The sequence below is a fragment of the Lathamus discolor genome, chromosome 1, assembly GCF_037157495.1.
Source record: "Lathamus discolor isolate bLatDis1 chromosome 1, bLatDis1.hap1, whole genome shotgun sequence".
Taxonomy (NCBI): domain Eukaryota; kingdom Metazoa; phylum Chordata; class Aves; order Psittaciformes; family Psittacidae; genus Lathamus; species Lathamus discolor.
In genome coordinates, this window is record NC_088884.1 from 42,669,925 (window position 1) to 42,696,664 (window position 26,740).

The window sequence follows — 26,740 nt, forward strand, 5'->3', positions numbered from 1 at the left end:
TTGAAAAGAAGTCTATTTATTGTTTTTACTGCATACCTTCATTAAATGTAATAGATCCGTGAAGCTATTCATTTCACTTCAGTGTAGCTGGCTTTTATTTTCTATTGCTGCGGTTATGTTCCACACAGTTTCTAAGCCATTTCTTCTTTGTTTTCTTCCAGGCAGAAGAAAAAGCACATTCAGAGGTAAGAACTCTTCTTCATTTTTATATTTATGTATTGAATTATATTATATTGTTTACATGGCTAAACTGTTGAGTTGCTGGGGAATATAATACCCTGTGTCTGCACTTTTTTTTTAAGAAATACTGATTAAAATCTGATGCAGCTTCTAGTGCTCTAGAAGGTGTTTTCCTAGCATCATGCTGAAAAAATACCTCCTGGCTGAGGTTCTAAAATAGTGAAAAGAATCAATGAGATTCAGGCTTCTGAGTGGAGGAGTTGTGATTATGTCTGATTTCAGGCTTAATACCGCTCTTTACTGGATCTAAGGGCCTGTGCAATTCAAGGTAATGTGCTGCCTTTCAGGAGAAAAATACTTCAAATGTTTGCTTTGAACTTCTCTCCCTTACATTTTGCATTATATTAAATTTCTGAAACTCACCTCTTTGATGGATTTCAGAGCAACACGGATTGATTTCAGATATAAATCAAATCTGGCATGGAAAACAGCTTCTTTCTCCTCACAGTGTAGAAGAATGGGTGACAAGCTGGGGTCAGAAGCTGGATACAATTACAGACTTTCTCAAAACAAAGTCCTGGTTGTATGAAAGGGCACCAAGGAGTAGGAGCAATAAAATGCAGCACCAAAGGGTACACTTCCAATTCACAGAGCTACATGCCTTACGACTCCTGCATTTACGCTACTCCTATTTTTACTACTCTTATCAGAGAAAAAGTCAACTAAAAGATAATTTGAAGAAGTTGCACAAATAACATATTCTTCCTTACTTGACAAAGTATATTTCAATATATTTTCTACCCAGATTTTCTAAGCTTCTTTCTTTGAAAGTTAAAGCAAAGGAGCTAAAGAAGCATGCCATAACTCAGTAGTGTAAATGATAATTCCTCATTCCATCGCCCTTCATATGAGACTGTATATAGAGGTGAAACAACAGTTCTTTAGTGTGTAATTCCTACATGATGTTTTCTCAGTATCTAGGTCTGCTCTTACAGAAGATGTTGAACAGCATTACACAAGAACCACCCTTGTACAGTTGCAGGAATATGATGAAAATGTAGCTTAAGAGAAAACTTTGAAAAAGTGGCAGTCCAGGATAGAGACCAGGTCAATAATGTGTCTCCTTTGCTCTGAGCTAGTGCAAATGACCTAGCTATTTTTGTATCATAGATGCACAGGAATTTGTTCATTCTTAAAGCGTGTGCAATATTCCCTGTTGGTTTTCACATGAGTCATAAAACTAAAGTGTTGAAATAGTCTTTACTAATGAACATTATGTGCTTCCTTTCCTAGGCTAGTTTTAGACATATTACTTTATTACTTCATAGTCTGGAAGAATTTCTTTTATGCCTGAATATGAAAGGAGTTTCAAAGTGAAACTCCATGCTGTGCTGAAGTTCAATGCAATGGCTGGAGTCTCTGTAAGATCTTAGATAGTGTTAAATGAGCTTAAAATTATGGGGAAGCTTCATGCTAGATATCCATCTTAGCTGAAATGTAAACAGATATTTTTCTTCAGGATTCTGTTTTACATGAGAGGATACAGGAGCCTTGAATTAAGTTTATTCTTATGTCAACAAGAACATTTAAAGCAACTTTGGTTTTGTTTTTATTTTCTTTAGGTTGGCAAGCAGGTTTTTGAGTATTATATGTTTTAAAGAGGCTGCATATTTGAATTGCAGAGACTGTAGAAAGAATCGTTTTAGAGAAAAAGAAAAAAATACTATAGCTTATCTCGCTTTAGACATACATGAAGCAAAAATCTGTGCCCGAGGTAGTCATCAAAGCTTTCTTCATGCCAGGCAGTGAGGGACTATTTTTTGGCCCTTTATCTGAGTCTAATGTAGACATTTAACGTATGTTCGTTGCATCAAGTCTACCGTTAGGCACAGTGAACCCCACCCAAATTCATTCATGTTTCATAATCTCAGGCCTCATCCAGGGCTGCTGTACTTGACTGTACTAACAATATATTTGGAACTTACAGGATTTGGTAAGAAAACAGGACCTTTACATGTCAGAGGGTTGTACATATGCAGTAACTAAGCATTTGCCCATATGTGCTCCCTTAACTGGAATCCAAGCTCATACACTGGTTAAGTGCAAGAAAACAGTTGGAGCAGCAGCACTAAGTGCCAACTTTTAATAATTTGTGATTATTATTATTTCCGAGATTAAAACATGAAACTAAGACATTGTAAACCTTAAGAAAACAAAAACCACAATAAAAGGAAATTGCTGAAATACTGACAACAGGCTTGTTTTTCTTTCCTAGCAAATTCAGAAACTACGGAGAGAGCTGGTTGCATCACAAGAGAAAGTTGCTACCCTTACATCTCAACTTTCAGCAAATGTAAGTATTTTTGCTTGTGATCATAAACAGTATCAAAGAATATATTATCAGATTGGGTAATAGCTCTTATTCAACCTATCATCTGGGAAATTTTTACTATTTGTTTACTACTGTTGATTTTACTGTTTATTTATAGTATATAATATCTATATTGCCTCAGCTTCAAGCAGAAGAAATCTTCTAATCAAATACAGTGGAAATGGAAAAGAAAGTTTCCATGCTCCATACTCAGTGTTATCACATTGTATGTGACAACAGTCCTTTCCAATTCAGTTTCACTCTTTGCTCAGAATCAGTTAAAAAAAAGCCCAAAAGTAAGGAGACACAACCAAAGAAAGGACATGAATTGCATAATCTAATAGATTTCATTATGGTTTCACTTCACAAAGATAAACCCTACAAAATGCAGACAGATGTGGAAGAAAGCACAGTTTACAATTGTATATAGAATTCATATGCTGCAGTAACTGCGCTGATATATAACTAATGGAAAACGGGCTATTTCACAGATTGCTCCTGGTGTCACTTCCAATTGTCACACACTGATAATATGAGTTATTGAACATGTTATCAGAAAATAATGCAACTTAGGGAATGTGACCTGCAATCCTGTCTGGTTACTATGGCTTCAAACAAAGTTACCGTATAGTTACTGAACAATCTGTTGTATAGTGATTTTTAAATGCAATTCAGGATATAACTATACTTACCATTTCAAGAAAAGCTGAGAGGCAGTTGGAAGAAAGTATCATTTTGCATTTCAATAAAAGTTTCTTGATGTCCTCAGCAATCTGGAGTGCCTTTCTTTGAAATGTAGACATACTGAGTAGTTAGCTCTATAAATACTACCGTAATTTTCAAGAAATTATTTCAGTGCAGTGTTACTGTGTTCCTTTTGTGAGAAAATAATCTCTAGCTGTGTGAAAGTTCCTTGTTCTCTTAGGACTGCCAGGCATGAAAATGCGGAAGATCTACTCTTAGTGCTTTCTGCTCTGTTCCATTGGCTGTTGGTATTTGTACCTCTGTAGCAGTATAGGTTGCAAGTCTGTTTTGAATTCTGAGAATGAGCTAATGAGGCAGACAACACAGCAGTCCTACAATGTTTGTAAATTAAAAAGCTAGATTCCGAGGTGTCTTATTCATCTGGGAGTTTATAGACAGCATGCTTATCCTGGGTATGGGGTTCCTTCATTCAGATACTGTAGACTCAGATTTTCATCTTTGCCAGGCTGGGCAGGTCTTTACTCACCCATCCTAAGACCAAAAAAAAAAAAAAAAACCCAAAAAAACCACTAAGGGGTGAGAGGAACTAAAGCAGCGTGCTTTGGGTAATTGTGTTTTCTAACAATTCTGCTGTTCTCTGCAGGGACGCTCTTCTTTCCACTAAGAACACAAGGCTGAGGCAGCTCTGCCTTGCAGTGGGGAGCACAGGGAGGCTGGCTGTGGCTGGGCTTGTGATGCAGCACAGTCACAAACATCCCCACATCCACTCTGAGTGCCCTGTTAATGCCCACACAGCAGCAGCTGGTGTTAACCAGAGGAGCTAGCTTGATTTCTGCAAACCCCTGATCTAGTGTAATGTGTCCCTGCCCACAGCTAGGGGGTTGGACTAGATGATCTTTAAAGGTCCCTCCCAACCCAAAGCATTTTGTGCTTCTGAGCAGTGATGCCAACATCAGTAAGACTAAACTGTTTGCCTGCAGTGGGCTTGTGCTCAGTGCCTGTACTGAAGCTGGTGTGGGAGGCACTGATGGTGGGAACTCAGGCTCTTAGTACCGTTCCTTACTTCACCCTCTGGGTGTTTTGCCCTTCTCTATGTCTGCTAGCTATGAACAGAAAACACCATTGTATTCTTGCTGATGTGTTAAAAGGAGAGTTAAAAGATGGCTTTAGTTAGTCTCTATGCTTTTCCAGTCACCCCGGCAATGCTGTAGCCTACAATAAAGCAACAAGTGCAATAGACTTAGGATGGCAGGGCATTCTCCTCTACGGCTGAGGCAATGAAGCCATTGGGCAAATTGTGTTCAATCTCTCCCCAGTGTTATTTAGAAGTTGTTGACTAGATCTCTTTCCAGCATTCCTTTGTGTAGAGTAAACCTCATACAGACTGGTCTCTAATATCATTACCCATTCTAGGGAAATTCTCAAAGTCAGTTTCAAGCTAAAATTAGATCTGGTCCATATTTCAAATAAACTGAGTCAAGCTAAACATGAATAGTTACATTTTTACTTGGGTTTCACTCAATATCTGCTGCATGGATAAGAAATGAGTATGCATATATATATATGTGCCTGCTGTATGTTGTATAAAGGCTAATTTAATCATGTTCTTTTGACTGTGTCACTCACTTTCTAATCCGTCTCCATGGTGACACTCTTTAAGCTCTCAGCCTATAAGCAACCCTAAAGCTGATCCTTTTAGCACATGGGGTTTTTAAATGGTACCAGAGAAATCTGTCCTTTTTCCAAATCCACAATACGTGGAAATTCCCTCAAAATTAAACTTGTCAGAAGCATGAAAGTTAGAGACCTCAAATTCTCCAGGCATGAACAAGGGATTTAGACACCTTCACAATGAATACAATCTTAAAAGTATGGCTAGATATTATAAGTAAATATTTTTGGGGATGCTGTCATGAGATACATACTTTACAAACCCAAATATTGAAAAGTATTTCATAATAAGCCTTGTTCTGAATTCATTCTCTGCTATTTGTGGTACAAAAGATATAAAGCATTAAGAAACAGTCCCACGTAAGTCCAAAGGATCAAAAGAGACCGCTTAAGGATGTGTTACTACTAATTCTGTGAGTCCTGTGAGTAGTTTATGAAATACATTCTACAAAGTATCACTTAAAAACATCAGGAATAAAATCCAGCTTGAAAACTGTGTATATATTACATTTTAACTGTAATATGGCTTCTGAAATTGAGTCTAATTATGGAATTGATACTTAAGTGCCAGTGTTTATATATTTTTCATAAAAATTATGAGAGTAACTAACAAATACTTGATTTAATTTGATGAACTTATGGAAAACCCAGATGGGCTTCTAATTTTCATGAAATTCACTTGCTTGTATTCATTTATGATTTATCTCCTAATCTAAGAGGCATGCTTCATCAGCTCTCGACATTTAAAGGAGAAATAGTCCTAATCACAAAAGCTGGAATTTATCTTGAGAAGAAATCAAAACCATGTTTTACTTTCTAAATTGATACTACTACTGTGAGCCTCATTTTGAGCCCTGTTTTGATGCCGAGCTGAACAAACAGTAATTCCAATGCAGAAAAAAGTTTTATTTCTGCCTATCACTTCTGTAGGTACATCCATCTCTGGCAGGCAGAGAACTGTATGAACAGGGTTATCTTCTTCAGTGCCTTTGCTGACCAGAAGATTACTCAGTCCTTTCTAATGTCTTTCCTATAAATTTCAGGCTGAAATTTGACCTATTTCATCAAGCCTTTGCTTGATATATTATTTTGTATCAAAATCTGTCAATTGGAAGTTATAGCATTTCTCAGGCATGAGAGAAACCTCTGCTAAGACTTTACTTATTTGGTTTCTATTTATTATTCAGGCTTTGTTGGCTGGACTCAAGTAGAATGCTTGATTTCAGCAGTTTATTTCATTTGATTAACCCCAAAGTGTTTTGCCTGCATATGATTAAATTCAAGCAGGTCCCAGCTGTTGTTTGCATGCTTAATTTACAGTTTTTTTCTGAGATTCTGGCTTTTTCCCTCGTGCCTGTTTTGATGTTGCTGAAGGGTAAATCTCAGTACTGTTTAAGAAAGGGCCTGTTTTCAGTGCAGAAAATGTCCAGCCAGCAGACTTCCTACGTGACTGACAAGGGCTCAAATTCCAGTGAGCAGCCTGAACCCAGCCTGTTTGGAGGGACTTTGATCAGCGCTTTGTACTGAATAAAGCTGAAGGGTGCATGCTTGCAAACTGTAGTAGTCCCAGGATGCCAGTAGAAAGTGGAGGGGGTTCGCTGGCTAATACTCTTCTTTGGCCAGCTCTGAACTACTATCCAACAGCCAAACAACAAGATAATAGCAGGCGGCGAACAGAAAAGGTCACCAGATGTACACTTGCTGCTTGCAATCAGCCCGATCCCTTTTGGCCTCTCACACCTTTCGTTCAGCCGTGTCAGGTGGGAGGAAATTTCTTTATTTACCTTTGTTTTATAACCGTAAATACTACAGGTCAAGTTGCAAATGTGTCAGCAGATAGTCTTAGAATATGCCAATGTCATGTTCAGGGTGGGCTGTAAACCTAAGAGCTATTTGGGGTTTGGCTGGCTGGGACTGCTTAATAAGAAGGAAATTTTTACAATTAAATCTGTCATCTTAGTACTGGAGTCATTCCCCGAGCATGTATCTGTGACTATTTCCAGTGGGAATTTCACATGTTACTAGAAGTCAAAATTAGCCCATATGCGCTGGATCAACAGATTGAGACCTGTACATCATCTCTGTGTCTAATATGCATACCATGTTAAAGATGGATATATTTTTCTGTAGGCATACTTCCAGTAGTGCCCAGTTACTTAACTCTAATTCCAGTATGTCTGTTTCCAGAGACAAAAGCTATATTTAATCGTGAAGATGTATTTTTTCTTTAGAATAAGTGTTATTTAAAGCACATGTTGTATTCAGGCTATTCTGTATGGCATTCAAATTATGTATGCCATGAATGAAACAGCTGAATCTGAACGTAGAGATTTCTAAGGTGTGAGGGATTGGCTGGAACTTAAAAAAATAAATTAATCTATTCCTAAATATTTTTATGAGAATGAAAGAATGGCTACTTTTGGATAAAGAAAATAATCCTCAACAATTGAGAATTAATTACCAATCCCATCCAAATCAAGTTTCTAATTAAAATTTTTTATTTCTAATGAACATTTTCAAAGTCACAGTTACTTCTTTCTATTTGTTTCAATTGTTTTCTGCGTTATTTTGCATTTAGCTATTTAAATGCAAAGTCTGATCTTAAACGGTAGTATATGCATACATATGTTTTATGCATGTTTCCGTGCGCATGTAAGTGTACTGATAATCTAGCCCTTTTCAAACTGACTTTTCTTATTTTATTACATAATATTTCTGTTGGGACAAATCCACATAGGGTTTCAGCAAATAGGAGTTCCCTAGATTGCTGAATAAATAAACAGTTGTTACCATAAGGAGAGGTAGCACAGTTTATCACTCTGAATGTGCAATTAATACTTTGTATCTCATAGAAGAGTATTCTGGTGCAATTAACATTTAAATTAATGAACGATGTGATTGAAGGTTTACTCTTGTTTTTCGTTTGATGGGCCTTTGAATTATGTTTCTTTATTATTAACAAATCAAGACCTGATAGTCTTTATCTTAAATGAGTTAGGAAGGATCCATCATCTTAATTCAGTTGCCTATATGATGCAAAAATTGTAGTGTATTACTCCAAGAAGGTAATATACTCTATCACAAGCTTATTTTTAGTAAGGATCCATAGTTGTGACATGGCTGTCTTCAGCAAAAGACTGTTGAACAGTAGCTTGATAGTTTCAGTGACCTTTGATGACATTTTTAATAATGCTTTTTAGTTTGCTATTTTTCCTATATGTTTATTGTGGTTTATTCATGTACAATAGAAGGTGAAGTTGCAGCTATGGAATAGGAAAATACTGTGCACAAATATGCATGGTTAGGTACCAAAGAACTGTGGTTATCTCAGTTTAATTGTGAGAAATTGACAAAAGCAATGCATAATTAAGCAAATTATTCCTCTTTTCAAGCCCTCAGTCCCCATTGTTATTCTCATGGTAAAGCAGAACCATGGGCCATCAGCCAAACCACAGAATTTTTTATGAGACAGGGAAGAGTAAGCTCCGCTAGTTTCCTGTTAAACACATGTAATGAAAAGACATTTGGCTATGAGTCTGTAGTAGTGCATCTGCTTTGGCTCTGATTGTGTTCTGGGTCAGTGGTCATCATCTTTGGAATTAAAACATCATCAATTAATCTGGATACTTTTAATATGTGGCTAATTATCAAAGTGAAAAGTAAGTTTAAATGCTACTTAGTTCTATCTTCTCAGAGGAATAAAGTAGTGAAAATGACCAGAGGCTGTAGTTTCCAAACAAGCTAGAATAACTTTGTATCAATCAACAGGTTTATGTCAATCAGAGGTGCATTTGACACATATTCCAGGTCCATTTTATTTAAAATTACAACTTCAAGAGTATAGCCTGTTATAAATGTTAAAATAGGAATAGACACAATTACTATTTTAAGACATTCCGTATGTATCTGGTTTCACATTTATTAAAAGTTAGTCCCTGAGGTATGTATCCTTTATCAAAGGAATTATCCCTAGGGCATCCCTGCAGATGCAGAAACCAGGTGGATTGACCACTATACCGATGAGTCATTATATACATTATTTACTAATACAATTTACAAGCAGTAAACTTGTAAGAAGTTTAATAAGTATAAAACAAGGGGTTTACAAGATACTGAAATGTTTATAGCAATCCAAAATGGTTTACAAAACACAAAAGCCACTTGTCAGTATAAAAATTGTGAAGTGGAGACACAGAAGTAGGCCACTATCATATATATGATAATCTCTTTTTATTTGAGGAATAATATACAGAGCAAGCTGGCAAGAAGCATTTTTCCTTCTCCTAAAATGCATAACAGAATACTTTCTGAACTATGTCTTTTTCTGCTTATGCCTCAGATTCAGTACAACCACATACATTCAAATAATTTCGTCTATGCTTGTACAAGCATGTAAATCTGAAATTTGCCAGGCACTGTGTCTGCCTGTACTGCTGTAATAAAAAATAAATTTTCTCAGTGAGGAAGCTCAGTTAATCCATTTCTGCGTATGAATATGTTGGGTTTGATTTATATTTCCACGTGTATCTTAGTGCCTATGTTTGAAAACTTTGCCTGTTACCATGCTTGAAATGGTAAAGAGACTATAAGTATTTTCTTCTGCTTTTACTATTTAGTGTTGTGAGACAAGTGGATGGAACTTCATGGAATTTCATAAAAATCTAATTCTTCCTTTTGCTTGGCAGCACAAGGTGGCTTAGCATGTTGGGTTCTTTAGGACCACTTGCCCTTCTTGCTCTATGTCAGAACCAATGAAGAGTTAATGCATTGTTTGTATAAATTTTGTTCAGTGGAGTATAGGGTGAGTGGTGTTAGAAAATAAAATGTAAGTCTAATTTTTTTAAAACCTTTCCAACTTTATTGCTTTTCTTATTGAGAAGTAGGACTTCCAGTTTTCAAGATTGCCTTTTATACATACATTTGCACACATATATAAACACTACATTTATATTTTATATAACTTTGCATTACTTTTATACATGTACACATTCATATGATCAATATAAGATTAATAGAGTAGATAATGACCTCTTATAAAACTAATTCTGATATTTTTTGCTTGGGTTTGAGGATTACTCTGGAGTGTTTTATTTGTGAGGTTAAAACTTACTTTTAAGATAAAGTATTACATAAATTCCCATTTTGAAATATTCAGTAATTGAAAATAATTGTCTCTAGACTTCTTTTGGTCAATGCATCAGTAAATTTAAAGAGGGCATTAAATCCATAATCCATTTCCATGCAGAGATACCTCAGCTAATCTCCTTGGAAGCTAAAGAATCCTGAGGAATGCTGTGCTCACTTGGCTGCTTAACCTATCCCAGTTAGCTCCATCTAAGTTTAAAATTAACAGTAAAAAGTTGGAGAAGATGAGAGAAACAAATATTGAAGAAGAAATCTTGGAGAAAAAAAATATTTTTAAAAACCAAATAAATCTGGTAAAATAATCCCGTTGTCACAAGAAATGTTGTCTTTGTTAATTTCACAGGCTCATCTAGTAGCGGCTTTTGAAAAAAGCTTGGGAAATATGACCGGCCGATTGCAAAGTCTAACAATGACAGCTGAACAAAAGGTATGTTTACCAAAGCAGATGCTGTAATGTGGAAAACAGTCAAGAGATTATACTAGAGTTTTGTTTAAAAAATGCTGAAAGGAAACGGGCAGCTGTGACAGTAAGACAGACAAATCTTTCCTTAATGGCCATTGCGATCAAATCTTCATAAAGCTCCAGCAGAATTAAAATGTGCAGCATCAGGTTTATGCAGACGATACCATAGAATAGTTTGAAGATAACATCTTTCTTTTCCAGATCTTAATTTACACATATGCGACTCTAAATTTAATCCATACTGAAAGATGCTGTAACAAAGACTGACCCTAACCTGCTTCATTCTAGCGTGCCAGTATTGTCAAAATAATAGACTTGTGGGAAGAGAGGAACTTTAAGTAGAGAAAAATTACTCCATTCTGAGAGCTAATGCAGGTTAGGTATCCTATTCATGAGTAAACAGATTTAGTTTGCACTGTGCTGTTTTGACTTTTGGGGGAAAAAATTCTGTACCTCATAGGAAGTAAATTTAATGTGAGCCTTTGTACCAAGTTTAGGATTAAGAGGGTATTTAGCACCTTCCAGGATCAAACCTCTGCAGCTTTCTGCCCTTATTCATTTTGAACAGTATCCTATAAATTGAAAGGCTCATTGAGGCAAACTGTGAAAGAAACTGTATGTCAGTGAACTTTTAGTCACCACAGGACTTAGTGTAGCTGTCTATAAAAACAGTCCAGTTGAACACCAGCAGATGAAATATGGTGAGACTTGTTATGAACTGGATAGAAAATACTTATATTGCTTGTTTTTTTCATCTTATGAAACAAACATACAAACACCACCCCCCCCAAAAAAAAAAAAATAAAAGCCCACAACCAAATTTTCTCAAAACCAAAACTTTTGACTATTTTGCAAAGTATAATTTCCCTCAGAATGTTTTGTTTCCAGATTACGCAGTAACATTGAAACAGTACATCTCCATGCTTCTTTCCCAAAAGATTTGGAACATGTTCTTTTCCTTCTCTTCTTTTCTCTATTGTTAAGGTTAAAATCATTTAATCCTTATTATATACATACAGGCTGGAAAGACAGGTTTAATGCAGCAGTAATAAAAGTTACTTATAGTTATAATTGCCTGTGCATTCTAGCACAGAACTTCCTGCATTCAAGTGGAATTGTATTACTTCAACTATCAGGACAGTTGCTATTAAACAGGAGGGGTTTTTTTTAATTGAATTATTATTTAGCAAGTTAAGTATTTTGAAAAATGCACAAATTCAGGTGAGATTCATCCATTAAATAGTAGCTTCACATGCTAAATGATTTAATTCAAATGGGTTTATTGTCTTGCACAATAAAATTGCTAGATTTCTATTTATAGTGAATATTCAATTGAGACCATTTTTTATTAGTCTTTATTCAAAATTTTTTGTTCACAATAAAAATAGCATAATTGCTTTACATAGGATACATGCAAAAGAATATGATACTTGAGTTTACGATCTTTAGAAACAAAATATGCATTCTACTTAGTTGTTGCCCTTACATTCACCCAAGCAGTTCTGTGAACTTCAGTTCAACTACTCTTATCTTGTAAATTATTTAGCTTAGACAAATATTACTCTTGTGCCATATATTTTGAGCTCTCTTTGCTCTTCACACAGGAATCTGAGCTTATAGAGCTAAGGGAAACCATTGAAATGCTGAAAGCCCAGAATTCTGCTGCACAAGCTGCTATTCAAGGAGCCTTGAACGGTCCTGATCATACCCACAAAGGTATGTTTTTGTCACTATTAAAATAAATGCAGTTTCTCCACAGAAATAAAGCTAAGTAACTTTTTTTTTGCTGTTGTTCTGGGGACTCTTTTGCAAGGGCAAGCACATTCTACAGTGCATGGTAGGCATACTTGTTGTATTTCCAGAGCTGGAAACCTTGTATGGGGTTCCTGTTTCCTAGAGTTCCTGGAGCCTTGTCTTCTCAGAACTGGGTGGCCTGGAAGTAATTGCTGGGTGTCAAGAGTTAACCCTGTTACTGTGGTTGTGTATTGAAGAGCACCCAAGACACTAATGAAGTCTTATGGTGAAACATTGTTATAGCTTGGAAAACCAGTGTAAGTTGGTGTTGTTATTGTTAAGAGAAGGAAAGATGGTGTTGTTATCGTTAAGAGATGGACTGACAACAACAACTCAGCTTCTTCGTGAAGTGCTAAATCAGTGCAGGAAAGAAGGCATTTTAATTTCCAGATTCTAAATTAACCTGTAATTGCAGTTCGGCAGATATTGCATGATAAATACATACTTCAAAAGTGCCTGTTTATAAGCAACTGCAAAGGAATTACTTGAAGAAAAGAAATAATAGCAGCAGTCATTTTTGAGAGTGACATTGATCTTTCTTTAAAGAGGACATTATTTAGATGTTTGCCTTAAGGCCATTTCATTGCATGACTCGAATATAGCAAAGTTAACTTCTAGAAAGTAAATAACAATCTAAAAAGTAATTTCCCTTGGTATTAGTGGATATATTCTGCAAGAATATTTTTCAGTGATTAAGACATAGCTATCAGAGACTTTTAAGAAATTGAAACTCAAAAGCATCACCAATCAGTATTCTCCATTTGGGGGGAGGGGGGGGTGTTCATTCATTTTTAATGAACTTCTGCCTGCTATTTCCATCGTGCTATATTAGAAGGTAGCATCTGAACACTGATTAGACTTGCTACAAGTTAGGTAGTGCCTATACTACTCAGAAAAAGAACTGTAGTACATGTGATGTGTAATAAGTAAAGTAATTCATCTATGACACAAACTGGTTAGCTATGAGGTTATTCCTGCTTAGGTTGCTGTGCAGGGTAATTGCCTTAATACCAAAAAGACCCCAGATTGGAGAAGCTCCTAAGTGTTAGCTTAATTTCATGCATCCCCATTGACTCCCATGGGATTTTTACAGGCTGTAATAGCTTGAAACCAAGCCACTGAAAGCATCAATGCCATTTACATGCATTTAGTCTCCATTTGATGAGGAAGATGCCACATAAATACAATGATTATTGTATTGAAATAGAAACAGATTTCACATTAATTTCTTTTCTTTAGATTTACGTATAAGGCGGCAACATTCTTCAGAAAGTGTTTCCAGCATCAACAGTGCTACAAGCCATTCAAGCATTGGCAGTGGTAATGATGCTGACTCCAAGAAAAAGAAAAAGAAAAACTGGGTAAGTGCTCAGCAGGTTTAAACTTGTCTTTTAACTATTATGTCATTTCCTAGTGCCTAAGTAGCATAATGGTCCATTTCATCTAAAATATTCTTGTGGGGCCTGATGGATACAAAGCAATTGACATGTATAAATACTGTGACACTACAAGCAAACTAAAAGTTGTTGAATATCAGTGGGGAATTATTTGCAGAAGCCAGGATAATTAAAAACAAACAAACAAACAAACAAAAAAAAAAAAAAAACACAACCAAAATCCAAACAATTTAAAACCAAAACAGCTGAGAATCACTGTTATGACCAAAACCATCTCTGGGCCACATTGAAACCCTGTTTGATATTTCTTCAGTTGGAGTTTGAGTCAAAGGCTCAACTCAAATATGTCACTCAGCTATGAAGGAAGTTGAAATCTGTTAAGAATTCTCATGTAGAAGTAATATGTTATTTAATGAAATTAAGATGCTTCTCAACTGGAACACACAAATACCACATAGTGCTAAGGGTTTAATCAAATACTTTCATTAAATAATTGGAAAAATATGTTTCTGTTGTTTTAAAATTATTACTTGCATAAACATTTGTTTTAAAGTACTGATCAGCCTTCATTCCCTTGATTTGTAATTCCACACTCTTTCATGTTTCTGCAAGGTGAACTCTAGAGGAAGTGAGGTGAATATAAACCATGGAAAATTTGGCATGCGTCTATAAAGAACCCTATCTTGGCATGATTGCTATTTATTTTGGCAGTAGGCTTTTATACCTTCTAAAAACAGATTATCCTGTATGTCTTCTCAGTTTGTCTCTATTCATTTTAATCTCAAAGTTTAGACTGTACAAAGGGGGAGTGTAGCCAAAATCCATTTCTTTCTCATTAGATATCATGAGCTTGAACAGACTTAAATAATATTTCTCTGATCAGTGGTCACACTCCCCACTCTCCAATTACATCATGAGAATAACATGTTTGAATACCTCATTTTTTTATGGAGGAACCAGTTTGTCATTGAGTTCTATACAATTTTAATCAGAATAATTTTCTGAAAACAAAACCAAAAGAACCCCACATTTTTCCTAAGATGAACAATTTATGCATTTAGACAAAGGTACCAATAAATGGGCTAGTTAAAATTCATTGCATCAGACAAAACTGTTGTCATCTTGGCTCCTGAAATAAATGGCTCTTTGGCTATTCTGTCCCTTTTCAATACTGGATAAGAGGGAAAGTCAATGCTTGTACATTCAGAGATCTTACTGCTCTAAAGGAAACTGCAGCAAACAGTATATACCTTTCAGCTAACATTCTTCTCAGCAGTACAACAAAGCAAGCCTCATATCCCAGCTTAAATCCTCTCGCTTGTGAACCAAACCATAGCATTTGCATAGTTTGGCCTTTCAGATTTTTAATGGGAAGGGTAAATTTGCAAACCCAGTAAATTGGACTTGTCTTTTGATTTCAGCATTTAGCAGCAGCAGGTTCTGCCTGTGCCTAGATGCAAAGTGGTTATTTAAAGCCAGCCCTTGAAGGGAATGCCATGGGAATGGGATTCCCCTGGGGCTTAATGGTTTTAAATGAGCACCCCTCTCTCATAGCTGTACCACGCGGTTCTGCACTTTTTCCATAGCATTATGTTTGCGCTGCGCTGGATTAATAAAGTCAAAACCAAGCACTGTATCATGTTTTTAGAGATACTGTGTTGCATATGTTAATACCTTGCTTCTGTATACTGACCTCAGGCAGTGGCTAGGATGGCATCTGCAAACTAACTCTCCAAAACATGAGCTGCAGACAAATTGACGTGATGAGGAGAATAATGTTGCTCAATGTTTATTTTCCAGCTAAGAAGCTCTTTCAAACAGGCCTTTGGAAAGAAGAAGTCAACTAAGCCTCCTTCCTCACATTCAGACATAGAAGAGCTGACAGACTCATCTCTTCCTTCATCACCTAAATTGCCCCACAGCTCAGGAGAGTGTGGGGCAACATCAATGAAACCATCACAATCAGCATCTGCGTAAGTATCTCTCTTGGCAAACCTTTCTTCCCAAATGGGATGGACTGTGAAACAGAACTCTTAAATTGTGACCATTTGCACTTCAGAAATCATGGCCAACAGCCATGATCTTTTAACCTCATGCTCCATCCATTTGCCAGATTTCTAATGAACTTCAATCCATTTACACTTTTCTAGTAGCTACTTTTCTCGTAGCTTTCTTAGGTCATTCTCTCCTCCTTTCACAGCCTTTACCTCAAATCATCTAGAAGTACACTTCATTCCAAATGCATATCCAAAAGCTTATGTTGTGCTCCCCCTTTATACAATTAACTTCACCATATCCACTTAGTAAAGGCCAAATACTATAGTTTCCTTTCTTGATGACATAATAAAAATGCCATTTTATTTTCCATGCAGCTATAAATATTTACAAAATACTCATCCCTTCTGTTATTACTTTATCTGTTTTGTAGCTAATAATTTTAGCATTTTTAATCTATTTTCCCTCTTTCATCTGCTTGGATCTTTTTGTGTGGTTTTAACTTTTTACTCAAATCACCATCCTTAAGGTTTCAGTACGTCTTCCTCTTTGAACCAACTGCATACTACTGATGCCAGCCTTACTTTCCTTGTCCTAGTTGAAAATAATCGGGTCACAACTATTCTTCCTTAAAGCACCTGGGGAATTCTAGTCTTGTGACTGATTAGTGACCTTTAAAATAGAATTTCCTTGTGTTAGGTTAGATGCCTTTTATGATTAATTTATTTTAGGCTCTAATAATTTTTATATACTGGGTTTAGGAGTTTGACAGCAAATATTCCCACAAAAGAAATCCTTCCACAATAAATGTTTTTTTTTTCCTCACTTTCTGTAAAGTGAGGAATAACTTACCCATATCCATAGTTTTGTTAGGGTTTTTTTTTTAAAGCTCACATTTTTATGGTTTCAGGTGCATGTGTGTTATGAGAGGAGGGTTTCTACACATTTGGGAGCCTTGATTCTGATTAATTGTCAGCTTAAAAATCACTAATAAAAGCACAACAGAAGGTGCCTGAACTTAAACAAAACACTTCTATTCCACAAAATTATTTACTCATGTTCACAGATCTGATCTTGTAACCTTATCTTTCCTCCTTTTCCCCAGCCCTGCTTTTTTCTGTTTCTTTGACTTGCTCTCTATATGTACTGGTGTTCCCAGAATTTATCAAGGGCAAAACTACATAACTACTCATTCATTCCAAGCTCTTCCATTGGGTATTTGCCCTCTGAGCCTTAAATTCCTAATTTCTGCCCAGTTCACAGCCTTCTGGTTCTTCCGCCATTTTTGAACACTCATCTTTCTAATCATATTATTGCATTTTTTATTATTGGGACCTTTCTACACAGGATGACGTAGATTCTTTGCCCTCTTTAGAGAGATCACGTAAATATGGTTATCTAGATTAATTTCTTCATCTGTTAAACTGATGTTACTTTCTTTGGAAGAGTTGTTTTTCCATTGCATAACTTAAACTTCTACCACCTTCAAGACTTCTCATAATTGTCAACAGTCTCTGTTCGAATGTCATGACTTCTTCTACCCAAAGTACCTATTAATTTAAAAATCTTGAGATTATAACAAGAAAGAAAAATTAAAACTCTTTCTTTCTAACTACCTTGAACTTTGTCTGAAGTCTGATCAGGCTTCTGAGCTTCTTTCTGTGACTTCTCAGGAATGCTAGCTTATCTTTTTGTTTTTCTTCTTTTTGATGAAGCCTCATCTTCTTATGTAATTTTGCAGCTGTAGGAGCTGACTGTTGAAGAGCCCTGGAATCTGCAAAATAAAATCCAACTCATACTTTCGGCTTCCATTCTGCTTATCTTAACAGTCTAGACAGCACTTTCCTGCTTCTTCCAGAACTATAGTCCTGCTCTCTGCTTTATTTATATCTTCTCTAAAGCTGGCTTGCCAGCTTTCTGTCCATCCCTTCTCAAGATGTACTGCAAAATAGCCCAAATAGATATCTGGCTTCCCAGTTGTCCAAGTTGTTGAGATAATACATGCATGTAATCAAATTTTATTTCTTATTTGGTTAGCATAAATATGGAAACATCAAACCAAGAACTGTATCCTAATACTTGGAAAAAAATCCTAGTACATGCTCTTTTTCATTTTTACTCACATTTAAAGTATTTGTGCATGTTGTGAATGACAGTCATTATTTTCCTTCTTCAGTTTGCCATATTTTTTTATTTGCCATGAACATCATCTTCCCTTTGCTTACGCTTTCCTGGTATATTTTCTTGACCTGAGTCTTATGTTCTAAACCATTACATTTACTTTCTTCCAATTACATCTGTCTAATACGTGTGTATGCAGGTCATCTCTAGTCTGGGCACCAAAGAAAAGGCAAAACGGTCACGTGGTCTACAAGCATAGATCCCGGTAAAATTGAGTGTGGGGCATGGAGTTGTATACCCAACTGCTGACCTGAAGAGTGCTGCATCTTCTTTCCCAAAATACTTTTGCATGCATTCTGGCAATTAAAAGTTGACCTCTGTTTCTTGTTTGTATATTGGAAGTAATAATCACAATAATAATACTTATTATTAAAAAAAAATTTTCATTTTTAAATTGTTCTGCAAATATTAACTATTTATAGTGACAGAAATAAAGAACAAATAACATTAAGTGAATTGACTCAAAATATTGCTTAGTGTAACAACATATGTAGTCCAAATTCAGTGTTTTATTTTCTAGTGGTTCTGTTATGCAACAGATCTAGGTCTGATGATGGCACAGAGAGGCAAATCACTCTGACACAAGAACTGGATTGTTGTGGGTCCCTGGGCCACACGTCTTGATCTTTTCTCACAATGGTTTCTTAACCATTCTCACAATGGTTTCCCTTAAAAGTAATGCTTGTGAAAAATAATCTCATGGTGATTACTTTTAATCCAGTCTTCAGGAAAAAAACAAAACCAAAACCAAACCAAACCAAAACCAACCAGCATGATTTCAGATACCATACATTGCCAAACGACTGACTATAGGCAAAAAGTTAACCACCACAAATCAAAACCATTACAGATCAAAATCTTCTAGATCATGAAGTCAAGGATATGTTTTTGTGTACAGTTTAAAACAGAGAAAGCTGTTGATGCCTGACAATAAATATCAGCAGTGCAGTTTAATCAGCATATTTCAGTGATAACTATTGCTACTTAGGGAAATTATAACCTTTGCACCAAAGAAAAAAAAAAAAGAAAAACAACAACAACAAAAACATTTCTGCAAAGTTTTTTAACAGATTTTTTTTCACCGCAGTGAACTTTCTTAACTAAACTGGCAAGGTATAAATAAAGCTGATCATTTCATCTGGAGAGAGCTTTTTTTCCTTTTTTAATTTGCCATTTGAGCCTTTTCATGTTTCTTTGATAAGATTCTTTCTTCACTCATAGGTTTCACCAGCAGCAAGCATTTTCTGTTCTTTGATATTTAGTAATAACACTGCTTTGGGGGCAGAACCTTCCTTTAATCTTCTGCGTGTTTCCTGCTCCTCTTTAGGATCTGTGAGTGCACAGAGGCAGAGGCTGAAATTATTCTTCAGCTAAAGAGCGAGCTTAGGGAGAAAGAGCTAAAATTAACAGACATTCGTCTTGAAGCCCTCAGCTCTGCACACCATCTGGATCAGATTCGGGAAGCCATGAACCGCATGCAGGTCAGTGCAGTAGCTTAAGTGATGACAGGGTTGCACATCAAAGCTATGTCCAGTGTGTTTCCTTTCCCAGCATTTTGTTTCAGGTGCCAAAAAGCTGGTGAAACCGAGTAAATTACTGGATTGACAGTACTTCCAATGGATGATAAGTGTTCACCTTATGTTATACATTATTAGCATTTATATTAATTGCTAAAATACGTTTAAGTGATATGGATAGAGACATAATCCCTGCCCAAGGGATATTTGTTATCTAAACCCTATGACTAGGGAAAGCAACATGACAGACAAGTGTTTTCTACAGAGCTTTTAAACCTTGGGCTGGGAGGGTGTATGTGCATATTCTCTCATAATTTCTGATTCCTAACCCAGCTGTGGTTTGCCAAAGCAAAGAATGTAAAATTGAGCTGACTTACTGTATTTAGCGTCACTAAAATTTCACCAGATCATTTCATGACACTGCACCAAATCCTTCCGGAACACATTTTTAGTCAGAAGATTTTCCCTCTCATGAGGCTGAAAGGATGCAGAAAGAATGACAGTGTTCTTCACTGCACAGAGCTTTTATGGTACTCAACTCAGTTGCCCACACACAAGTGTCTAGTATCATGTTGATACACAAAAGTGTCTACAACATCCACACAGCACGACATAAGTCCTTCCGTAGATCTAGGTCCTTCTGGAATGACTGGTTAGATACCTAGGACATCCCTGAAGGCACTATAAACCTGTATTTATTTGGGAAACAGAGCCAAGGGCATGGGGTAGGAATTCAGGTTGAGACTAGGACAGCTACACTGGAAACCCACATTTACGCAGGTGAATCCAGCCCCAGTGCCTTGTCAGCTGAATTGCTCTGTGCTGTGTGCTTAGGTCAGGTGCACCTGTACGCACTTCTGTACAGATATACACAGAGATTGATTTGAAAGCCACCAGATTTGGACCTCTTTGTTTATACAATGCCTATAGTCTCAGCCACACCTTTAAACGTTTATGGTATCTGCCATTGTCCCAGGTGGTCACACCACTAAGTGCCAAAATTGCTATGGGATATATGTCTGAACTTCAGTTAAGGGGAAGAATAATTAATAACTGATCTGTAAATATGGATTTCACTTGTCCAGACATAAGTAGAGCATTTTATCTGGAGCCACTAAAAAAATTTAAGGAACTGTAAGAGATAGAATAGTTGCTTGCAGTGGTGGAGAATGGTACAGGAAGGCTTGTCAGCTGATTACTGTGTTACACTGGGATATGAGTGTCTAAACCAGACGAACTCCCTGGAGAGAGGAGTCTGGTGTAGACACAGGCCTCCAAATTTTGAATTTCACTAAAGCTGGGCAGGGGCTGTTGATGGCAATCACCACTTTTGAAGTTTTCCCAAAAGTACAGGCAGCCACCTTGGGGTTGCCAAACTGTATGATTCTTTGAGGAACTGATGAGGATTGGTGAGAGGAAAAAGTAGAATTGATGGGAATGATAAATGAATACTTGTCGCGGTTTAAGCCCAGTTGGCAAGTCAGCCATACAGCCCTCGCTCACTCCCTACCCCTCTTCCTCCCCCCTGCTCCCAGAGGGATGGGGAGGAGAATTGAAAGAATGTAACTCCCACGGGTTGAGATAAGAACAGTCCAGTAACTGCGGTATAACACAAATCACTACTGCTACCACCAGTAATAATAATGATAAGGGAAATAACAAGGGAAGAGAATACAACTGCTCACCACCCACCGACTGATACCCAGCCCGACCCCGACAGTGATCTAGCCCTTCTGGGTAACTGCCCCCAGCTTATATAGTGGGCATGACGTACTGTGGTGTGGAATAACTCTTTGATTAGTTTGGGTCAGATGTCGTGTCTCTGCTTCCTCCCATCTTCCCCTCCTCTGTGGCAGAGCATGAGACTCAGAAAGTCCTTGGTCAGAGTAAACATTACTGAGCACCTACTAAAACCATCGGTGTTATCAGTGTTGTTCCTAGACTGAAAGTCAAAACCACAGCACTGCACCAGCTACTGAGAAGGAGAAAAATGACTGCTACTGCTCAACCCAGGGCAATACTGTATTCAAAGCACCTTAAAAATCTAAAGCTCAGCTGAATGGAAATCTGATAAGAGTTGTGTAATTAATCAGTGTAAATTGCTGAGTAGATGGAGATTGCATGACTCATATCATTATAGCTTCTGATTTGAACAGCACACTAAACTGATGCATTCATTGCTACCTTTTCCCACTATTTTGTTGGTTTGACCCTTCCATTTCACTGTATCTCCTCAGTTTTGCCTATATGTTGTAATCTTTTGGAACTGTTGCAGGGGTTTTTATTATGTTATCCCCTATGTTTTTACTTGTATAATGTAGCTGTATAGCCTTCATAAAAGAATAGGACCTTTAGCATTGTTAGTGCATGTGGAATTAAATTTGATGTGCAAAACTGTCTGCAAGAATAAGCTGTTACTTTGTATTGTGCTTCGTGGAGTGACTGAAAGTGATGTTTGGTTGGTACCAGGCTGTTCTCAGGCTAAGTTTTCATTTTATTATTGTACATTCAATAATCACTTGGCACCACAGAGGATTTAGCTAAAAAAATTTCCTAGTTGTTCTGATTCATCTGTCACTGTATGTTTTCATCAAAGAGGGTTTGCTGGTGGCTACGTGAACAATCCCATGTTTGAATGATCAAAAAGTCTTATCTGGTAGGAAGAAGAGTTATGAAGCTGTTAAAAGTATCAATTCCTAATTGTCCATTTGTAATTACATTTCTTCTCTGTGAAGTTACTGCTTAAATTTTCATTGGCAATAACAATTTTCTGTGACTTTACAAACATTGACATATCCAAAATTTTGACAATAATTTCCTTACTTGACTGTTACCTAAGATATTTGATGATAGAAAGTAGTTTAGAAAACTGGGGATAGATGGGAAAATTCTCACCACACTTATGGTCAACTGTACAATAAACACAGAAGCTTGAAACCTATGTATGTTCTTTAGGAGCTGTCTTGAGGCAAAAGCTAAAACAAGTTTATAGGGGGCTTTTCCCTTCATTTTAGAAGCAATCCAGTTTTCTTTGACTGCCTTATACTGCATATATATCGTAACATACTGCTGTAAAAGCAGCAAACCAGTTATGTCCTGCAGGCAACCATCAAGCACCAGAATAGGCACCCCCAGCGGTTTTCTGAAAGAATAACCTCCTGTGCTTTTATGTTGATTTCTTTTGTATACAGAATGAAATTGAGATATTGAAAGCTGAAAATGATCGTTTAAAGGCAGAGACTGGCAATGCAGGAAAGCCTGCCCGGCCATCGTCAGAGTCCTCAAGCAGCACATCATCTTCTTCATCGCGGCAGTCACTCGGACTTTCTCTGAACAATTTAAACATCACAGAATCTGTTACATCAGGTAAACATATTTTGGGCACATGCACACCTCAGCAGCTGGTGAGAATTTATTATTTTCACCTTTTTAATGGGCCATATATGAGGCATGCCTCAAAATTAAAACATGCCGTATCACTCACGTAAACATCAGATGTGCATTCATTAATGGAGATGAGGAAGAGCGCTGGCAGCCATTTTTGAAAATGTAGCTTTTAGAAAGCTCAGAATAATAGTAACAGACTGTTCATTATGTTTGCTTGATTCCTAGCTATGATACTCTACCTACCTATTTACAATACTCTTTGGTCATTTAGTTGCAATTTATTTGAAGAGGACAATATCTGTTGTAGTATACTTGACAGCTGTATACTCTTGTATTCTCTTGACCCTATGGGATCAATAGGAACATAGTCCATGAAATTTTCTTTTCTTTTCTTTTCTTTTCTTTTCTTTTCTTTTCTTTTCTTTTCTTTTCTTTTCTTTTCTTTTCTTTTCTTTTCTTTTCTTTTCTTTTCTTTTCTTTTCTTTTCTTTTCTTTTCTTTTCTTTTCTTTTCTTTTCTTTTCTTTTCTTTTCTTTTCTTTCCTTTTCTTTCCTTTCCTTTCCTTTCCTTTCCTTTCCTTTCCTTTCCTTTCCTTTCCTTTTCTTTTCTTTTCTTTTCTTTTCTTTTCTTTTCTTTTCTTTTCTTTTCTTTTCTTTTCTCTTTTCTTTTTCTTTTCTTTTCTTTTTTCTTTTCTTTTTCCTTTTCTTTTCTTTTCTTTTCTTTTCTTTTCTTTTCTTTTCTTTTCTTTTCTTTTCTTTTCTTTTCTTTTCTTTTCTTTTCTTTTCTTTTCTTTTCTTTTCTTTTCTTTTCTTTTCTTTTCTTTTCTTTTCTTTTCTTTTCTTTTCTTTTCTTTTTTTTCTTTTCTTTTCTTTTCTTTTCTTTTCTTTTCTTTTCTTTTCTTTTCTTTTCTTTTCTTTTCTTTTCTTTTCTTTTCTTTTCTTCTTTTCTTTCTTTCTTTTTTTTTTGTTTATTAATCTTTTACCATTCAATTACCTTCTTTAACTTCATTTTGTATTTGCAGCTGGAACAGAGAGTGGTCTCAGTTAGCTTTATACCTTATATTTTTTTACTGTGCTATTGCTAGTTAGCCTGTGTTGGACCACACAGGAGTCAAACCCCGCCTGACTCATTAAGCACTCTTATTATCTTTTTGTCTTGAACTTTGATCCACATCCTGAACATTAACATTTGATTATTCTCCATGCCATAGTGTTTTTTACAGTAAGCCTTCTACACTTGTTTTGTTAATGTAGCCAAGAAACAGAAGTGCAGTCTCTAACATGAGAAACAGGAGCAGAAGCAAAGTAGCACTCATTAGCATGGATTCCACAGAAAGTATAATGAAGTCTCTGGAAGCAATGAAAATATGGCTAATGATTGTAGAAAGAGTCTAGGCAAGGGTACAACTGGGAATGTGCCAAACTGCCTGACTGTAATTTGGATTGGCAGTTAGCTGTATTATCTTGCCAGTCATTGATCACACAGATATTTGAATATTTCTTTTGGTTAATATCAGATTTTATATGAAAATTGGTAATTTTTTCGTTTATATTCCATCCTACTTTTTTGAAAGGTTTAACTTTTAGCATGAGTTAGCTTGAGCTAGGCCCTACTGTAAAATAAAATGTTGCAAAAACAGGGAGAAAATTTTAAAACAAAACAAAAAACAAAAAAAAAAGAGTTTGTTGGGTTTTTTTACATAGTAATTGTAGAAAACTGTAGAATGTCTTTCATAAGCAACAGCTATTAGCACTTTGTCATTGGCACTAACTCTGTCTAGATACAGGAATAAACATGTAAGAGGAGGAGTTTGAAGAATAGGAAGACGAACTGTATAAGAATAAGATGGGAAAAGGAGACCAAGGGGAAAAACATGAAAAAGTAAAAGTTAAGAAAAAGAATGAAGATGAACAAAATCAGGAGGAAATGCTTAGCAAATTAATAGAAGAAATAAGTGCTGTAACAAAAAGAAGAGAAGGCAGAGAAGAAGAGGGGAGAAAGGGAGCAGAGTAGCAGTAGGAGTAGGAGAAGGATCAGGAAGAGCAGTAAGACTGGGAGGTGTTTGAATTCAATGATCTTAAGGTTCTTATCCAACTAAAATTTGCTATGATTCTATAAGCTTTATATAACTTTCTATGTCAGTGGTTCTGAATGTTTTTCTAGCATGCAAAGTAACTACTTTTGGTTATAAGAAATTAAAGAAATAAGGGTGCCTAATGAGGAGTGGAGGATTTCATTTGATTATGAATCCATCCTTTTTGATCATTGTGAGTACCATTTTGTTGCTGTGCCAGAGAACTTGGAAGGGTGACAGCTTCCTACCAAGTCCTGTGGGATTTCTGTGGCAGCTGGAGTGCTATTGAACAAAATTCCCTGAGGTATGGAGAGTTTAATCATGCTGGGGACGGAGCTGAGAGATGGCAAGGTTTTCGGCTCATCATATTCAAAAAATGCCATGGCACTTTCTGTGAGACCAGTATCTCCAAATGATCATGATCACCTGGAAATGACCAAAGCTATCCACTGCCTCTTCCTAAGGGTATGACCATCTTCTCCAGATAGGTGTGAATAGCAAGCTAAGAAGGGGCTCGGTTGTCACAGACACCTGTATTTCAGTCAGTCGCCGGGATAAAGAGCAGCAAACAAGGACCGATGCAACACTCTGTCTGTAATGTCCAGTGGAAAGAGTGCCAGAGCTCAGACAAGAATTGAGCCAGAGCCCCATAGTGCACCTAAGGAGGAGGCCTGGCAGGAGATAATTAAAGCAATTAGCACCACCATGAAATTAGAACCCCTTGGACATCTTCTCAGCCCCTTGTTTCAGTGAGAGGGAGAGCTCCTGATTCCTGAGGACTTACAGAAGAATATATTTTAAAGGCTATTTTAAATGAGGGCCATTTAGAGACTGAAAATTTTCACAAGGGAGCAGTTATATTGTATATTGCCCTCAGATGAACTATGACTTTACGTAACCTCTTAAGGTTTGTCAAATATGCCAAAACACGTGACAAGTGAAGTGAAGCATTCAGTGCTGGAGGCACAGAAATACTGCCTGGAACAAAACAAGCATGGATTTGTTTAAGCTCACAACAAAAATGCTTTTTCATTCGATCAATTAAAAAAACCCCACCCAAATAAACATCATCTGCAAAATCTGCTTTCTGGATCTGGGTGTAAATTATCAAACATTTTGCATTAGAACTTTTTTTTTTTTTTTTTATACAGTCATTCAAGTCATATTCATAAGTCTACTTTGGTTTAGCTTTGAGCAAGTAACTGAACCTTACTGAGGCTTTAATTTGGGTGAAATCTGACCTTATGCAGACAATGACATGAAGTTAATGCGTTTCTTCAATCACCACAATAAGAAGCAGCAGGACTTAGGTAGTGGATTACCATGCTGGCCTTTGAAGAAAATGCAAATCCATAATCTCTGCTAGTTTGGTAGCTAGTTTAACTGTCTAACAGCACAGTTTCTGGGAGACCTTGTAGAGGAAGACAGTAGTTTTATCCCTTGCAGTATGCTTCAGTCTCAGCCTTTAGTAAAAAATACATCCTACTGATTTCTCATTTTAGGAGTTAGTGAAGAGGCTCAGAGCAGATCAGAATCACTCTGCCTCCAAGGAAAAGGAAACCTTTTCTTAGAAGAATGGCTGAATACAGTCCTGTATTATGGAGGACTGCAAAGTGTTTTTTCTAATGGATGCTTTTTGTAAGCCGTATTATGGGGGTTAAAAAAAACCTCTGTCCATGCCATCTTTACAGAAAGTAAGAAAATCAGCTGAAAGGAGAAATTAAATACTATTTTGCTTATCAGCAAACATAGAAATTCAAGCATTTCTTGTTTTTCTCCTTGCAACATTCTAAAGGGCACAATGAGTGCCCAAAGATACAAACTTAATTTAGGTTTCAAACAACATTATTTTATGGACATA

At 36.5% G+C, this 26,740-nt stretch overlaps 1 protein-coding gene across 2 annotated transcripts in view; it reads left to right on the forward strand.

Moving 5' to 3' along the window:
- Window positions 1-26,740, forward strand: part of NAV3 (neuron navigator 3) — a 265,118-nt gene that overhangs the window by 223,274 nt on the left and 15,104 nt on the right. The window contains exons 21-30 of one of the 2 annotated variants that reach the window (XM_065669303.1): window positions 162-185; window positions 2,456-2,533; window positions 10,416-10,499; window positions 12,140-12,251; window positions 13,569-13,690; window positions 14,339-14,359; window positions 15,527-15,699; window positions 18,042-18,107; window positions 19,230-19,383; window positions 22,611-22,785. In XM_065669303.1, the coding sequence (XP_065525375.1) occupies window positions 162-185; window positions 2,456-2,533; window positions 10,416-10,499; window positions 12,140-12,251; window positions 13,569-13,690; window positions 14,339-14,359; window positions 15,527-15,699; window positions 18,042-18,107; window positions 19,230-19,383; window positions 22,611-22,785 (1,009 nt within the window). The remainder of the gene's footprint in view (window positions 1-161; window positions 186-2,455; window positions 2,534-10,415; window positions 10,500-12,139; window positions 12,252-13,568; window positions 13,691-14,338; window positions 14,360-15,526; window positions 15,700-18,041; window positions 18,108-19,229; window positions 19,384-22,610; window positions 22,786-26,740) is intronic. The other variant, XM_065669312.1, reaches the window with a different exon arrangement.